The 16956-nt window shown below is 34.5% G+C and overlaps 1 protein-coding gene across 1 annotated transcript; it reads right to left on the bottom strand.

The window, feature by feature from the left end:
• Positions 1 to 211: 211 nt before the first annotated feature.
• LOC149904683 (uncharacterized) lies at positions 212 to 15998 on the bottom strand. Its single transcript, XM_090107551.1, has 22 exons — positions 14869 to 15998; positions 14108 to 14260; positions 13712 to 13827; positions 13448 to 13610; positions 13131 to 13263; positions 12643 to 12773; positions 12231 to 12434; positions 11916 to 12059; positions 11661 to 11837; positions 11378 to 11513; positions 11101 to 11235; positions 10571 to 10778; positions 9934 to 10099; positions 9672 to 9833; positions 7619 to 9596; positions 7233 to 7431; positions 6899 to 7082; positions 6644 to 6822; positions 6023 to 6216; positions 3387 to 3581; positions 2038 to 3288; positions 212 to 1712 (listed from the first exon to the last, which is right to left on the bottom strand). Exons 1-22 carry the CDS (start codon positions 15649 to 15651, stop codon positions 1555 to 1557), a joined length of 7149 nt encoding a protein of 2382 aa, XP_089963677.1. The 5' UTR covers positions 15652 to 15998; the 3' UTR covers positions 212 to 1554.
• Between the last annotated feature and the right edge of the window lie 958 nt (positions 15999 to 16956).

The following is a 16956-nucleotide window of genomic DNA, read 5'->3' on the forward strand; positions in this document are numbered from 1 at the left end:
TGTTCAAAACGCACTTGGGGTATAATTTTGTACGAAGGTGGAGAAATTACGGAAAATCGATGATTGTTGAGGTAGTTTACATATTAGATGTCTTTCGCATTTATAACACTGTCATTAGTATTTTATTTTATTATAACATTTTCTTTTATTAGTAGTTATTAGACTGTTAACAAAACACAGTACTTATGAAATTGAAATAAAACATAGTTCATTTGTTTTGAATTTTTTTATTACATATCGTCGGTACAGTAACTGATTAAAATGCAATGTTTATGTATTGTACCTTTCAAACGCTATTTGTACACAGGACAACATACATACAGTAATTATTATTAGATTAATCTTAATTTACATTATAATGTGAAATATTTCTAATCTCGTTTGGTGTGTATTTTTGCAAAACCAAAAATAATTTAATCTAAATACTTTTCATACAAGTCATCCTGTTGATATAATATGTATAAAAGTAAATGTTCTCTAAGTTTTTATCGTTTTATGTTTATTAACAAAATATCGCCATACACACCAAATACAGACTAAATTTCATCAATTGCAAATCTAATCGCAAACCGATCACATTTATTTGTGTTTAAACACATAAATATCTATAAGATAAATATAAATATATTTATGCATCATAACATGCATAAATGACAATAATAAATGATGTCCGAGATATACTCAGATGTGATTACATAAAAAATGAGTTTCTAGAATAATTAGCGGGCATTTACGGATACTACAACGATAAATATTCCTTACCTATGTTCGACTTAACACTACTTAGCGACTTATCACATACATCGACCAATCCATAGCCGTTGAAATAGAAATACTGCGTTCACAACATACTTTTCTTTTATAATCCGAGTATACACTTGAAACACTAAGATTTTAAAACTTACAGCATCATTTATTCTAATAACATCGTTTTATTCACAAGTTAAAATCAAATTTGTTCATACTCTAATAAGTACTAACGACACAGGAGATCTAAAATAATCGTTCACTCCGAAATGTTAAGCGCATTCTATTTAAACACGAAGTAATCTTATTAAAAAGAAGATCTAACTTGTAAGTAATAGATATATCATCACAAGACGGCCAGGTCCATTGGTTATATAATAATATAGTATATAAAATTAACTACAGCCCTATAAACATACTAATTAATATGGCTTGAAATTAAACGTCACTTTTTTAATTTCACTACCAACCGTTTAAAAGAGTAATCTCAAAAAAATAATCCAAAAACGCAATAAAATTAAAATATTCAAAAACTGGATACGAAATTTTTCATGAAATTCATTTCAACAAACCGATAAATACACATACAAAATAGTTTTAAAATTTACAATTCACATACATCTCGCACACTGAAATGAGCCCATCTGTGATGATTCGCAAAACGCATTCCTACAACGTGTACTCGAAAATGTTCACTTATAAGAATATCATCGTATTTTTGCAAACACTCGACACAATTACACCAGTTCAGTCTGTACGTTAATAAACGGTGCAGCATTTATTAAATGCATCTTATTGTGATCAATACTACCATTGCGGGTTGGGTGGTAAGTAGGGGTCGGTGGTGGAAGGGTTCGGTGGGGGGGCGAACGGGGCCGGCGGCGTCCCGTACGGGGGATAGTAGCCAGCCCCGTAGCCACCGTAATACGCTGCATTGGGATATGCCCCATAACCCATGCCGTAGCCTGCAAAGTTACATAAGAAAATTGTTACAATAGAACGTAATAGCTGTGATTTATGTACTATTACTTATTACTTTTTATAGCAGTTATCCGACGTACTCTTCAAATATAAGTTGTTTAAGAACTATCCAATCGTTATATAAGATATGATAAGCTTTTCAGTGATGTGTTTGGATTTGTTTAGTGGATGGTTATGAAATTGAGATGAAATAACTTTGCACTCTAGTAGTTATATTGATTATCACCGAAATATTTTGGTAATTGCAATAAAGTTATGTTTTAACAATATTTTAAATAAATTTGGGCGTATTTTATCTATATAGTTTACCTGGATATTGTCCAAACGAACCGTCAGGTGGCGCGCTGCCACTTGGGTATACCGGAGTTGGTGACATAGATGCTGGAGGCCCTCTTAAATGGTTATCATTTAGCGGCTCGTTACTGGTTGTCGTTCCTCCAGTTAGCAGACCACTATGCGTCATGTTTATAGGCATTGACTGTGATTTGCTCAAATTGTACCCATGCGGACTATCCTGAAGTCCTCCGGTCAAATTCGTTTGGCTCGGCGGCCTAGAGTTGTGACTAGGTAGTGGTACTGGATTTTCCGTACGTGGCCTCTGCACATTACCTCCGAGCAAACTTGATACGCTATGCGACATGTTACTCGGTCTTTCTTGAGATTCAACATTTACTTTCTGAGGCGACTTCTTCTTCCGCGATCCGCTTGTCTTTTCTTCCCCTGTCGGAGAGTACGATTGCGTGATATCATCCAAGTTCTTCCGGAAATCTGGTATACCCTCTTTGTTGAGGGCACTTGCTGTTCTTTCTAATTGACTGAGACTAGATTCTGTTGCAGATCGACTAATAGGTCTATGATGTCTATAATTTTTCAATAAGTTAATTTTGCTTTCTCCACGTCCCACAAGGTTTATCGGAGCGTCGTCTTGTACCCTATTTTGAGTTTGTCCTGAGATTTCTGATTCATTTCTATCTGACAATTTACTTTCCAAAGCCTCTTCAGAGGGAAGCTTTTCATCAGTTGTTAGTATTATTGGTGCACTTTCCTTGTTTTCAGTTGTCTCTTTATTTATTGTTTCGGTATCTGTTGGTCCAGTTTTATCACTTAAAGTACTATCTGCCTTATCTTTTATCTTATCTTTTTTTTGTTGATCAGAAGTTGGCTTTACATCTGTTTTTTCCTTTACTTCTTCTTCATCGTCACTATCCAAAACTTGTGTCTCTTCCTCAAAGTTCTGATTTTTATTAACGTTGTTTATGGGTTTATCTTTTGGAACTTTAGTTATACTAAGCGAACCTGACATTCCTGGCCTTAGCATTCTCATTTGTGGTGTTGGTAGCTTCGGACGCATCGCAGAATAAGACCTCATTTCTCCTAAACGATTTCGAATCTCTGCAATTTTTTGACCAGGCATTAAAGCTCTCGCCATTTTCTGTCCCATCATTGTTGGTCGTGCTTGAACTCTTTGTAGCCGAGGGCCTCCTTTAGAGGTTATTGTAATGGCCGAATTATTCTTTAAGGACCCTGGTATATTGGCAGAAGATGGCCGAGTACCTAAAACTGAAGAATACAAATACATAGGTATAAAGTTTACCTCAAAAATAAATATTTTTAGCAACATGAAAAATAGGCTATTGTTAAGAAGTAAAAGTAATTACCTTTCTTACCAAGGGGACTATCTTTACCATCGCCAGGTTTCTGCCCTAAGCCTTTCAATGCCGTTTTTATTGCAATAATTTTCCCAGATTCGAGTTGCATATAAATTCCTTTTGGTGATTTCAAAACCATTACACGCTGACCAGCTTTCAGAACAATATTTGTTTTTTCAGATGAATTAGTTGGTATAACCACATCTGTTAAAAAATAAATAATTACACATAACTTTCCACAATATTATAGATAATGAATTATTAATTGAAAAATATATATACATTCATTAAAACATTAATTGAAGGTAAGTACAAATATTTTCTTTGTACAAATCGATCTCATAATTAAAATAGACCATATTTCTTTCGACTCTTCTGTTCTATTCAACCTATACAGGGTGTAATCGTTAAGTGTGCACAAGCGATTATTCCGTAACTATTGCAGATATCAAAAATCTTTAAACATATCGAAAGTACTTAACCTAATGAGTAAAATGGCCATAATAAATTTTTTAAAATAAAATAAAATTTTGATATCTGTAATAGTTACGGAATAATCGTCTGTGCACACTTAACGATTACACCCTGTAGATACGATATAATTTATCTGTATTATAAATAAATTTATATCAATCGAAGATACATTTTTTTAGATGTCAAATATTGTGAATTAATTTATGTACGAAGCATTCGGTCATTAAACAGAAGTAGACACACAATCAGAGACAAAAAACATGCTTATCGACTTTTAGTATGAAGCACAGGTACTGCCAAACTAAAATATATCCTGAACTAGCGACCCGCCCCGGCTTCGCACGGGTGCAATGCTGATAATAAATACACTACAGAAAAATTGTGAACGTTGTATATAAAACATAGCGGCCCGCTCCGGCTTCGCACGGGTATAAAATAGATACTAACTAACTTTAACGAGAAGGAAATCAGCAGTGGCAAGGTGCTACTCTTCCAAACGCTAGACAAGATTGCCACGATGCCGTCCCGCCGCAGGAACGGGGGTGAAAAATGCATACAGGACATCATCAGCCTATTGAAGGTGACTGATCCCGATGACGTGCCCGATTTCGTTGCAAAGGAGTTGCATAAACTTCCACCGGTGGGATTCGACCACGTCGATGTTACGAGGCTCCTTAAGGACATCACATTCCTTAAGGCGAGTCTGGCCGAGGTACACACCAAGTTGGAGGCCTCAGAGAAGACCATCTCCGATTTACGAGTCGAGTTAGCGACATATCGCGATGCGCATGCAATATGTAGGTCACCCGTGCCGTCATATGTGAATGCACGTCGCGGAGCGCAAAATGCATGCGTCGGCATTTTAACTGCTGATGTTGACGTGTCGCCGACCGCCGATGACCCGAGTGATGCCTCGCGCCCCGCTCCCGTTACCTCTCCCCCGGAGAAGACATCGCATGTCACGTTGCCAGCTGCTCCTCAACGTGACTACGCCGCCGCAGCCGCAAAAATGACTGCGACCCCCAAACCAACAAAAGGAGTAAACGCACCCGTGCGGAAAAGTTTACCTTCAAAAACGAAGGGCGTCGACGAGGATGGCTTCACAAAAGTCCAGAAGAAGAGGAAGCTGACTCGTCAGAACAAGTGTGGCACCGCAACGAGGGATCCAAACTTGCGGATGCGCGCAGAGGTGCCGACGACGCCGCTCTACGTGTCTCGTGTGCACTACTGTACCAAGACTGAAGATGTTGTCGAGTACTTGCATGCGAAGACAGGTTTGAGTCTGCGAGTGGAACGGCTGGAGTCTCGCCATAAAGTGAGCTTCAAGTCCTTCGTTGTGAGAGTACCGACCGCCAAGCTGAGCGTCTACATGGACGAAGGGTTTTGGCCGCAGGGAGTTGTGTTTCGCCGCTTCCGCGGACGGATACCCGGCCCCCCGGAATCGCGTCACACGCCGAAGACATAGCGTGTATTAATTTAGTTTAGTTTTAAATTATTATATGTATGTTAGTCTGTAAGGTATTTATTATATGGGTCTGTACAATTTATTGTCTGTTACCTGAAATAAATGTTATAAATAAATAAATAAATAAAAAATAAAATAGATAGCCGGGCGGCCGGCCGGTACCGCCGCAAACGCTACGTCCCGCAATTTTTAAATCTGTAATATCTTCGAAAATATTCCCTTAAATCATACGGTGTAAAGGGCCATATAGATCTATATTAAATGAACAATGCATTCAAGCTATTTAATTGGTTAAGGATTAATGCTGTATTGGTTAAAATCGCATCGAAAATTAGCCATTATTTGTCGTAAAAAGTAAATGACAAAATAAAGTTATTGTGGGTCATCCATCTTTTCTGTAGACCTTTTCAATGTGTATAATACTTAGTACATTATTTTGATAAAACTCGTAGGGTTCAGCCTGCGTTTGCAATGTAAGCGGAAAAAATGTAATTTTTGATGTTTGTTACTCTTTCACGTAAAAACTACTGAACCGATTACAATGAAATTTAGCACACATATAGAGGGTAACTTGGATTAACACATAGGATAGGTTTTATCCCGGAAATCCCACGGGAACGGGAACTATGCTGGTTTTCCTTTGAAAACGCGGGCGAAGCCGCGGGCGGAAATCTAGTTATACAATATAATAAAGTACAATAGTTACCAAGTGGCAGCGTCATCTCCTGCGCGGTCATGCCCTGCCGCCGCCACACGTCGGCCGGTATCCACCGCGCGCCGTGCTGCATGGGCCGCACGGACGCGACCGGCCGCTGCACGAGGCTGCCGTCCGCCGTGCGCACTGTGCGGTACGCTGTCGTTGGTTTCGGTGCTAACGCCGCTTTCTTCTCTAGTTCGTATCTGTACAAATTCATGATATGAGCTTGGTATTTCATATCTGAATAAATTGTGTTTTGGATTTGTTTGAAAACGACAAAAGAATAGTAAATAAGTTAACTATTTTTTAACTATCTGGTAAGTATAAAATGTGGCTAGCTAATAACCTCTTAATACCTACCAAATTATTATTTTTACACATGTAATGTTGTATAAAAATAATAATAGGGGATTATATGAAAATGTACAAAACTTGTTGAAATCTTGCTGCAAAAAATCATGCTTAGTTGTTAATGCATTACACAAAATAATATTCTTGTTTCATATTATTTATCATAAATAATAGCTAATGAAACTTATCTAAGCCGTTTCTTCTTTACATTTCAAATACATAAACATAAGTGTAACGACGCGACGTTTAGAGAGCAGCCATAAAATTAAACTTAATTACCCTCTTTGCGCCAATCTTTTCTCCGCACTAGACAATTTCTTCTCTTTTCTGTCAACTAACAAGGATTCATGTTGGAAAGGTTCCTTTGTCAAAAGTTTACTATGTAACGTGATGACGCCTTGCATCAAAACATCGATGTATTTGTCTTTATGTTCTAAAAGATCTTTCGGTTCTGATTCCTGGTGAATAGAAAAATTTATAAATATTAACATTCAATAAAATAGTATTTAAAACATAAAAGTCGGAAATAATTACCTTTTCATCATTATCAAAGCAGAGATTTGTGATTTCCTTCATAGATAATACTGCATCTGGGTTACATTCGTCAACAACTCGATCGGCCATACCTTGTTTATTGATTTGACGATCATAGATTTTCTTCTCCAAACAACAATCCATTACGAAACGATATACGAAGCACGGTTTCTTTTGGCCATACCTTAAAAGTTTACACACAGTTAAAGTACATATTCTATTTTTTTATGTAATCTTTCTGCATTTCTATTGCTGTCTTATTTTTCGCCTAATTCTTTGGGCGAAGGGCTTATAAATAAGATATAACTAATTAATATAATTATTAATTACAAACCTATAAACTCGACAAACAGCTTGAGTATCATGGCAAGGGTTCCAGCTGGCATCAAATACAATGACACGGTTCGCACCAACGAGGTTGATACCGAGCGATCCAGCTCGCGTCGATACGAGAAACAAATAGACATGTGGGTTTGCATTGAACTCGTTAATAAGTTTTTCTCGTTCGAGGGCGTGTGTGGAACCGTCCAAACCTTGAAGAATGAAAACATTGTATTAATGACCAAGAAAAATATAATATACCTCATATAAATATGCCAAATACCTCGAGTAATTTAAAAGATCATATATTTTTGCTTTTATATTTCAAAAAATCATTCATAACCTACGTTGTTTATAATTTTGAAATCCTAAAATAAATTGAAATAAAATTATACTTACGGAAATACGAAACATTTCTTTCCCAAACTCGATTACTGCCTGGAATGTAGTTCCGCTCCAAGTAGTCTTCAATCAAATTTAAAGTGAATAAACTCTGACTGAATAATAATAATCTATCGCCTAGTTTTATGCTCTCATTCAAAATGTAAAAGAATAATTCCATTTTAGCAGAGTTTTCAATCAAGCCAGGTATGTAATCCTTCAACAAATCCGTAGCCCAGTCGTATGTCACTTCTTCTGCCTTCTTAGCAAGAGCCAATTCTTCCTCTCTATTCAACTTCTCTTCCTTCTCACTTTGTTCTGATTCAGAATCGTCGTTTGTTTTTTCTTTGGAACTTTTTCTATCTTTTCTACCTTTCGGTTTTGCTTTGCCCTTAGGCTTAGGTTTATCCATTTTTAATTTTTCCTTACCTTTACCTTTCCCTCTTCCTTTTTTTGGTGTTTCAGGTTCCGAATCAGAGCCACTCTTTACTTTATCAGTTTTTGTTATATTATCAGTTTTCACACCATCATTACTTATAGGCGGTATAGGCATAACATTAATGTCTTTTCGAATTTCATCTTTTACAATCTTTTTCGTATCCAAATCCTCTATTTTCACTTCTCCATCAGATTCAGATTTAATTTCCATTTTATCTTCAGATTTTATTCTGTCGAGTTCAGTCTTTAACGTTTCTGTTATCGGCCACGATGTGACTGGACTTCCAGAACTAGCGCTGCATAATGGAGGTTTAGTTTCCATCGATTGAGTAAAGTTGGAAAATTGATTATAATCGTTGTTCACCTGTGACTCTGGATATGAAGTGTTAGGTTGAGTATAATTGTAAGGATTGCCGTAAAGTGGAGGGATATTTTGAGAAACATTTGGCTCATGTTTAATTTCCCTTTGACAATAATTTTGATCCAAGTTATTTTCAGTTTTAATAGGAGCTGGATTTGGCAGATTGTCGTGAGGTGGGGCATTTCTTGGATAATTAGGATAATTTGTAGGCGGATTTCCATATTGATTATACGTTGAGGAACTTGTAGCATATGCATTATTTTCCTGATATTGTTGAGGTGGGTAATTACTAGCATAATTTTGGGGAGTTTGATTATTGTTCGGATATGATTGTGGTGTTCCAGCAGTGGTATTGTATTGTCCATAAGGAGGGGGATTTGCATATGAACCTTGGTAGGACTGTGGTCGTCTTTGATTATCATAATCTGATTGATTGGGAACAAAAGAAGGTGTATTATTATTTGGGTAGGCGGGATTGTTTGATTGGGAATTGTTGCCTGGATATGGAGCGTTACTTGAAGATGTACTGTTTTCTGGGTTTGATGCAGGCACATCACCAGTAGTATACGGTGTGTTACTGTGTGGTATACTGTTACTGCGATATGCAGCATTGCTCGTCGTAGCATTATTTCCTGTATATGATGCATTATTTGGCGGAACATTATTTCCGGGGTACGTTGGATTGTTTGTTGGTACATTGTTTGGATAAATCGGACCATTTGAAGGACCACTGTAATTTGGAGGATATTGCTGAGTATTTTCAAACCCAGGTTGTTGATTGGCATTAAAATTTGGTGGTGGTTGACTATTTGGATATTGTGGATTGTTGTAGTAGCCAGAGTTTCCATAGTAGCTATTATTTCCCCAATAATTTTGATTGTAGCCCTGTTCTTGGTTATTTTGTGGGTACTGATTAGGATAATTGCTGTCATAGGGTTGTTGCTGAGGATAATAATTGTTACTATACCCCTGATTGTACCCTTGGTCAGATGGATAATAGCCTGGTCCGGAATTTGGAAACTGTGGGTAGTTGGGTGGAGGATAATTTCCCACCGGTCTATCAGATCTATAGTTACTCGGACCATAAGGCCCGTTGGGAGGATATTGTGCACTATTAAAAGCATTAGGTTCTTGACGAGGTTGTACAGGCGCTGTGGTATTAGGAGGTATTGTAGCTGCTGGTTTTTTCAATGCACCCTGAAAAATAATTAAGTTTAGTAAAGCTAGTCAAGTAGTAACAACACTTAGTATTGAATATTGCTATATACTCACGCGAGCCTTTCCTGGACGTCTTCCTGGACCTTTTCCATTTTTCGCTCGCCCAGCTTTAGTCACTCCACCTATTTCTTCCAAATCTAAATCTTCTTCAATGGCGGCATTTACCTCACTTCGCTTTCTCAAAAAATTATACAGAACATCTGGATGGTTCCATATCTACAATAAAAAAATGTTAATTTTTAGGTTGTAGTGTTTATTTATTTGCATAGAACTGCACATATAATGCCATTAATAATCATTAATGAATCAAACATACCTTACAACAAATCGCGAACGCTTTGAGTGGATTAGGTACTGAAGCAGATCTAACAACTTCATTCATAAACCTATCGTACAATTTTCGTTGTAACGGTGTCATGCGCACCAAAAGGACATATTCTTCTTTTTGTGGTAAAGTCGATTGTAAAACTGCATGTGATCGCCTGTGAATATGTTATGTAATTACTATCTTAGATAACAATAAAATACAAACGGTAAATTAAACGTTAAGTAAAAACACAAAAGATAAGTTGTACAATATGTACATCATTTGACTTATTAGAAGAAGAAAATGTCATTTACTTTCATAAATATACAATATGGTCATTATACATTCATTTAAAACAGCAAATATGACATTTAATCTAATATATATTATAAAGGCGGAAGTTTGTAAGGATGTATGGATGTATGGATGACTGTTGAGTATTGTTACTCTTGCACGTAAAAACTACTGAACCGATTACAATGAAATTTAGCACACATGTAGAGGGTAACTTGGATTAACACAAAGGATAGTTTTTATCCCGGAAATCCCACGGGAACGGGAACTATGCGGGTTTTCCTTTGCAAATGCGGGCGAAGCCGCGGGCGGAAATCTAGCATTTTAATAATTTATTTATTACAATAATTACCTCTGTACAAAACCAACAAGTAGGGAATGCAGAACATGAGCTCTATATCTCATTAGTCTAATATCTTGAGGTGTGGAGTCAATACATTGACCATTCTGGATAGGTCTCTCAAACATGTTGCAGAATTCAGTTTTACTACCCAAGTAGTTAGGACGTACAAAGTCCACCATACACCAATATTCTAGCAAATTGTTTTGTAAAGGATATCCTGTAAAAGAAAAAAAGGATTAATTTTTATCAGTTACTGTCCAACACTTCTAATCAGTTTGCTTTCACATGAAATTGTTGTTAACTCAGAGGGAAAGTGTAAAAATATTTTGAATTGTGAATGTACATATTTACTTACAATTTCCTTATATTGAAATGATAAGAAATTAAGAAATGAGAGCTATACCAGAAAAAACACCTTATTATTTTTTTCGAATAGATATGGTTTTTTTCATACTCAATTACATAATATATCACGGATGATATAACACGGATCCCAAAGTACAATTCGGATATAGTATTTTATATCAAAATTAAATTACCTGTAAGTACAATGCGACGTTTCGTTCTCATTTGCTTGAGCGCATACGAAATATTAGAGTGCGAGTTTTTAATTCTGTGTCCTTCGTCACAAATGACCAAATCCGGCCCTGGTTTAACCAATGCTTCATACATCTCTGAAATAATTATTGAAAACATTAATAAAAACTAAAAAGCTTTCTTAGAATTATTATAAATGCAATGTTAAAACACTATTTTTTATATTAAAGGAACTCTTTGGAGTTTTTAACTGGACATTTAGTTGTTACATTTACATACCATCTAGAAGCTTTTTGTCCTCATCATTTGATGTGTCATATTTTTTATCATCTTTTAGATCTATATCAGCTTTGAGAAGATCTATTTCTTCTTTGTCAAGCTTTGGATCGTCAGAAGCTTTTGTGACATCAGAACCCTGAAAATTTTTCATTATTAACTAAAATTTTTATGTGTAAATACATGCTATAAAGTTTCCTTTCCTATTAACTTTAATTATATAATTATATATGTTGAAAAGTTCATTCAGTGCAGTCTTTATATCATTATTACTTAAGGTACAAACCTGTGTATCATCATTTCCTACATCAGACTTGTCATGTTTCTTATCTTCCTTCTCTTTCTCTGCTTCAAGTTTTAGTTCCGCTTTCTTTTTCTTACGAGGTTTTTTGTCTTTTTTCATACTTAATAATCTGTATAATTCGTAACCTATCATGAGGACACCACCTTTTGTTGTCCAATCCTAAAAAATGGTACTGTAAGAATTAAGTACATACTGCAAAAAATATATCAAGAATATAATTAATATTGTGCTTATTACCTTTACTACTTTGGCACGCATTTGTAATGTTTTGTGACTATCATTTAATACATATATGGGGAAATTCCTAGGTCGTACTTCACCATGCGCCGCTAGGGGGCTATTTGCGGCATCTACCGGAAGCCACATGTTAAACTCTGCTACCTAAAAATATAAATGTTATGTTCATTTATAATTTCAAAAATACTAAATAAATTATTTTGTCAAGATCAGAATAAATGTAATAATCAATCCACATTAAAAATGATCCATATTCACCTAAATGCGATAAGCATTTAAATAGAAAAACAAATTAAATAAGAACATATTACTTACCCAATTTTGCAGTGTATTAATGGGCATGATACATAAAACTGTTTTTGATGTTGTATGACGTAGAAATATATCACAGAAGCATACTATTTGTAAGGTTTTCCCGAGACCCATAGAATGGGCCAATATACAACCAAATCCTGTTGATGTTGAAAACCGTTCCACTGATTCTATTATATTGTCAAACAAAAATCTCACACCACCAATCTAAAAGATAAAATAGTTTATGAAATACATATAAAACATAATATAAGGGATGCAAAAAAAGTAGCATTATTCATGTGAAAACTTAATATTGTGATGAAAATTCAAATTTTTTAGGAAAAACTACAAAAAGACTGTTATTCCATATCAGGCCTTTTTATTAAATCAGAAAAACAAAATCTGTTTCAAAGCAAGGTAACTTTGTAAATACCTGATGTGGTTTAATAACCCTGGCAATTTGTGGGGCTAAAAATATATCTTCTTCATTTTCAGGATGACCTATATTAATTTGAACCCTTCCTTGCTCATCAGGTGTATTGTATGCATCATTTACATGGAGGCCTGTGAAATAATGGACATATACTATAAGTCAGAAGTCAATGTTTATAGCATAAATGCAGTTAATTTATTAATTCTAGTGTAAGTAAATGATTTGTCAATTTCTACTAATACTATTCTCTCATTATTTTTAGGGCTGATTTTTCAATCCTTTGATAAAACTTATTCGTCAAATAATGTATAAAACTACCATTTTAAAAACGTATTCTAATTGCTCGTATTTGACAGTTTACGTGACATTTTAATATTATTGTGTAATACTTTATTAGACAGATAAGTTTTATCCAAGCATTGAAAAATCGGCCCTTAGAAGAATAACCAATACATAAATACTAATAACTGTTTGTTTTAAGATTTTACCAGAATTACTAGGGTCATCTTCAGCTTCAGGGCTAGGTGGAACTTCCGAATCCGATAGCATTATACAATCATCTGAATCAGAAGATGATGATGATGATACCTCACCACTGCTGCTATCTACAATTTCTACTACCTGAAAAAATTTGAGCACAAACTTAGTAAGAAATGAGAATCCTAGTAATGATATACTATGTGAGAAAAATTGTATTGTTTAAGTCAAGCAAATTGTATTGTTAAGTTTCTCTCGATAAATAGACTTGGTTGATTTAATGAAAGCAATATCATTAATTATCAAACAAACTACATATTTAATTTACCTCTTTTTTATCACCCTTTTGCTCAGGTTTACTCAGTTTTTGAGCTAAGGTAGTAACTGATGTTGTGGGTTTGGGCACCTTTGTCACTTCCAATTGGCCCTGTTTCACTGTAGTTTTCTTCATTTCTCCTGATGGTAATTTAACTAACACTGTGTTTGGTAAACTGCAATCATTTTTGCCATAAATTTATATACACAAAAATATTTTCACAATTCAAAAACTTCAATAGAAAATTAAAAAGCATTTTATTTCATGAAAACTTACTTAAGCTTCTGTTGCATGGTTCCAGATTTCTTTAATAATGACGAACCGCCTTGCAAAAGTGATAATGTTTTTTGGTGAATTTTATTTTGTCTATTTATTGCTATTTGCCTTTGTACCTGAAATAATTATTTTGTGACACATTGACTTTTATTATATTGTAAAACAGGATTTTAAATTTTATAAGAACTAGATACACTTATATAAACAAATTCACTAATAAGTAACATTATTAGATCATTCCTCCTAACATCAATAGTACAAAATATTAATAATTAATGTGATAGTGTCTGGAAATATATTCACCATAATATATTTTCTATTTTTCCAGTGTTATAAAATAACAGTCAGACATTTTTTTGTAAAAAAAAATGAGGTGTACTGTATATTTATAATTACCTCTCTTATTATCCTTTGCTGCTCTTGTACTCTTGCTAAACGTTCTGATTCTTGTCTCTGTGCTGTCAACGTAGAAGCATCTAGGTTTTTTTCGTCCATAACTTCTCTTATATTGCGCCTTACATTTAAAGCATTTGAATTCAATAATTTTTTCTGTAAAATAAATAAAGTATAGCCAATAAAATTAGTGTTATTTTTTTAACTGACATAATATTAACAATTAATTAAAAATGATTAACTTCTCCCTCATAATGTGATCATGATTATTAATTACTAGCGGTCTGCCCCGGCTTCGCTCGTGGTACATATTTATGTTTTCTCTACATAAGAACCATCCTGGTACTTCAAGGAATATAATAAAAAAAGAATTATCGAAATCGGTCCACCCGTTCTCGAGTTATGCGCTTACCAACACATTTTGCGATTCATTTTTATATTATAGATTATAATATTTAAATATGGTTTTGCATAACAGATGGACAAATAATTACTGCTACTCCTGTCTTATTTAATACTAGCTGCTCCGTGCGGTTTCACCCCCGTGGCTACACTCTTGTTGCCCGTAGCGTGATGATATATAACCTTCCTCGATAAATGGTCTATCTAACACCAAAAGAATTTTTCAAATTGGACCAGTAGTTCTCGAGATTAGTGCGTTTAAACAAACAAACTTTTCAGCTTTATATTATTAGTACTTATAGATTTAAAAAAATATAAAGGTCGACAGCAAAATTATTGTTACAGAAACAAATATAAAATACCTCATCATCCATTTCGGTTTTTTTGTCATCACTCTGTTCATTGTCTTCACTCTCAGATTTATTCACTGGCTTAACACTGATTTCACCCATGTCTTTTAACTTTTCAGTAATGTCAAAGCTCTGACTACTATCCTCTTTTATATCTAACAAATCCTCAGGCGTTTTTTCTGCACATAATTCACTCTCTTCCACCTCAGTTATTTCAACATTTTTTGATAAATCTAAACCACTTTCATCTATAATATCACTAATAGAAAGAGTTTTAGGTTTTTCTGAATCTGAAGTAGATTCTGAAGGTTCAGTTTTTATTATGTCTACAACTTTTTGCTTTGCTTCAACAATATCACCCGTCTCTGGGTCTATATAACTCTCGTTTTCTTCGTTCAACTCTTGCACAGCATCAGGATCTACAGTAAACTCTTCCTCTGATAAACCATCACTATCTGTATTATTATCCTCACTTGAAAAGTCACTAAAATCTAATAAATTATTACCAGTTAAACTTCGAATTTTAATACCTGTGTCTTTTTTCAATTTTTTTGTGAAATCGTGAAAATTCCGCACTGCTTCCATTTTTCGCTTCTGGCTCATACGTCGGGGACGTGCCACCGGTCGCCGACGAGAGTTCATAGCAGCAGTTTGCGCAAAGTGTGCACGCTGAATTCTAGCAATTCTTTCTTCTTCGTCCTCGCTGTCCATTATATCCTCCTCGGATAATTCTTCCTCCTCATCACTATTCTTCGTTTTACTTCTTATAGACATAGTCCCACCAGTGTAGTTCATGGTAAACAAATAAATCGAAAACTCGAATTTTAGCTTAATTTCATATTTGTTGCTTTGAAGAAGTTCTTAGTTAAATTTGAAAACCGCCAGTTTATTTATAAATTGCTTGATTACAATTTAGTCCATTTTTATAAACATAAAATTCATGACAATTCTTTGTACATCTTGATCAAGACGCGGTGTAAAATGTTTAAAAGAAAATTAATGTATTCATCAATCTTAGTGCCAAAAATATATCAAAGCGGTACCATATAATGTTCACACTCAACTATTTTGATTAACGATTTACTTATTATGTTATTGCAATTAAATTTTCGGAAGCCATTACTTCCGCAATAAATAGCATTTGCTCTAGTACACATATAATAATTTGTGTATTCGACAAGCGTGTTTACAAAAATTGTTAAAGTTTGATAAACGTATTGTAACTTTATCTGTTAATGACATTAAGGTTTAAATTTAAAAATTAGTTTTGGAAAATCCTTACTAATAAGTAACGCGGTACATTTAAAACAGCAAACGAAATCGAACCTTATGGATGTGTCAAAATTAAGTAAATGTTTCTTTGAAATGTCTTTTTGATAGTGGCAACAAGGCTTACTCGACTTGTCATTCTTGTAACTGTAGTCTATGCCAAAAATGCGTTCAGTATAATAGATTAGCACAGAGCTTCGTAGGTTTGCTAAGATAATTTATCGTTCAGTACGTATTCAGTTTCATTCGATATCGTATCTCATTTAGAACATTAAAATAGGTACAATTTTTAATTAATGCCTTAGGCAATAAAAATCTGTAATTTTAGCAAGTTTTTAGCCGAACTTTGGATAAAAAAGAGTTTTCTTGGAAATTTTTCAAAATGGTGAATATATTATGTATAATATACACTTTATATACACTTATCAAAGAGATGGTCTTTTGGAATTTCAAGTTTACCTTTTACTATCTATGCTTTATTTGACTGACCGGTTGGCTTGGTTGGTAGCAAACCATAGCAAACTGTGGTAGCAAAGACTACTACTAACGGCACACTGCAGTTCACTAAAAATATTTGTTTTGATAAAAATATTATAATATGATCTTTAATGCTATATACTTAAGTAACTTTTTCCTTATATGCAGAAGCTTACCAAAAACGGTCTAAGCGAGAGTTCTCCCAAAAGGAAATAGCCCTTTTCTAACGTTTTGACAACTTATTACTTAACCAATCATTGACGCTTATGTAGAAAATGGTAGTTAGGGTGACCATGATTTTTGTTTGACTTTGCACCATCTCACACACACACCTATACGTGTTTTAGTTTATTT

The sequence above is a fragment of the Colias eurytheme genome, chromosome 11, assembly GCF_061535395.1.
Source record: "Colias eurytheme isolate Ceu_HAF_F1 chromosome 11, ilColEury1 Martin Lab GWU primary, whole genome shotgun sequence".
NCBI classification, from domain to species: Eukaryota; Metazoa; Arthropoda; class Insecta; order Lepidoptera; family Pieridae; genus Colias; species Colias eurytheme.

Coding starts and splice junctions, on each gene's coding strand:
- LOC149904683 (XM_090107551.1), bottom strand. CDS start 15,651: ATGAACTACACTGGTGGGACTATGTCTATAAGAAGTAAAACGAAGAAT. Junction 13,828..14,107: donor AGCAAAGGATAATAAGAGAG/GTAATTATAAAT, acceptor TAATTATTTCAG/GTACAAAGGCAAATAGCAAT. Junction 12,435..12,642: donor GGGTTATTAAACCACATCAG/GTATTTACAAAG, acceptor TTTATCTTTTAG/ATTGGTGGTGTGAGATTTTT.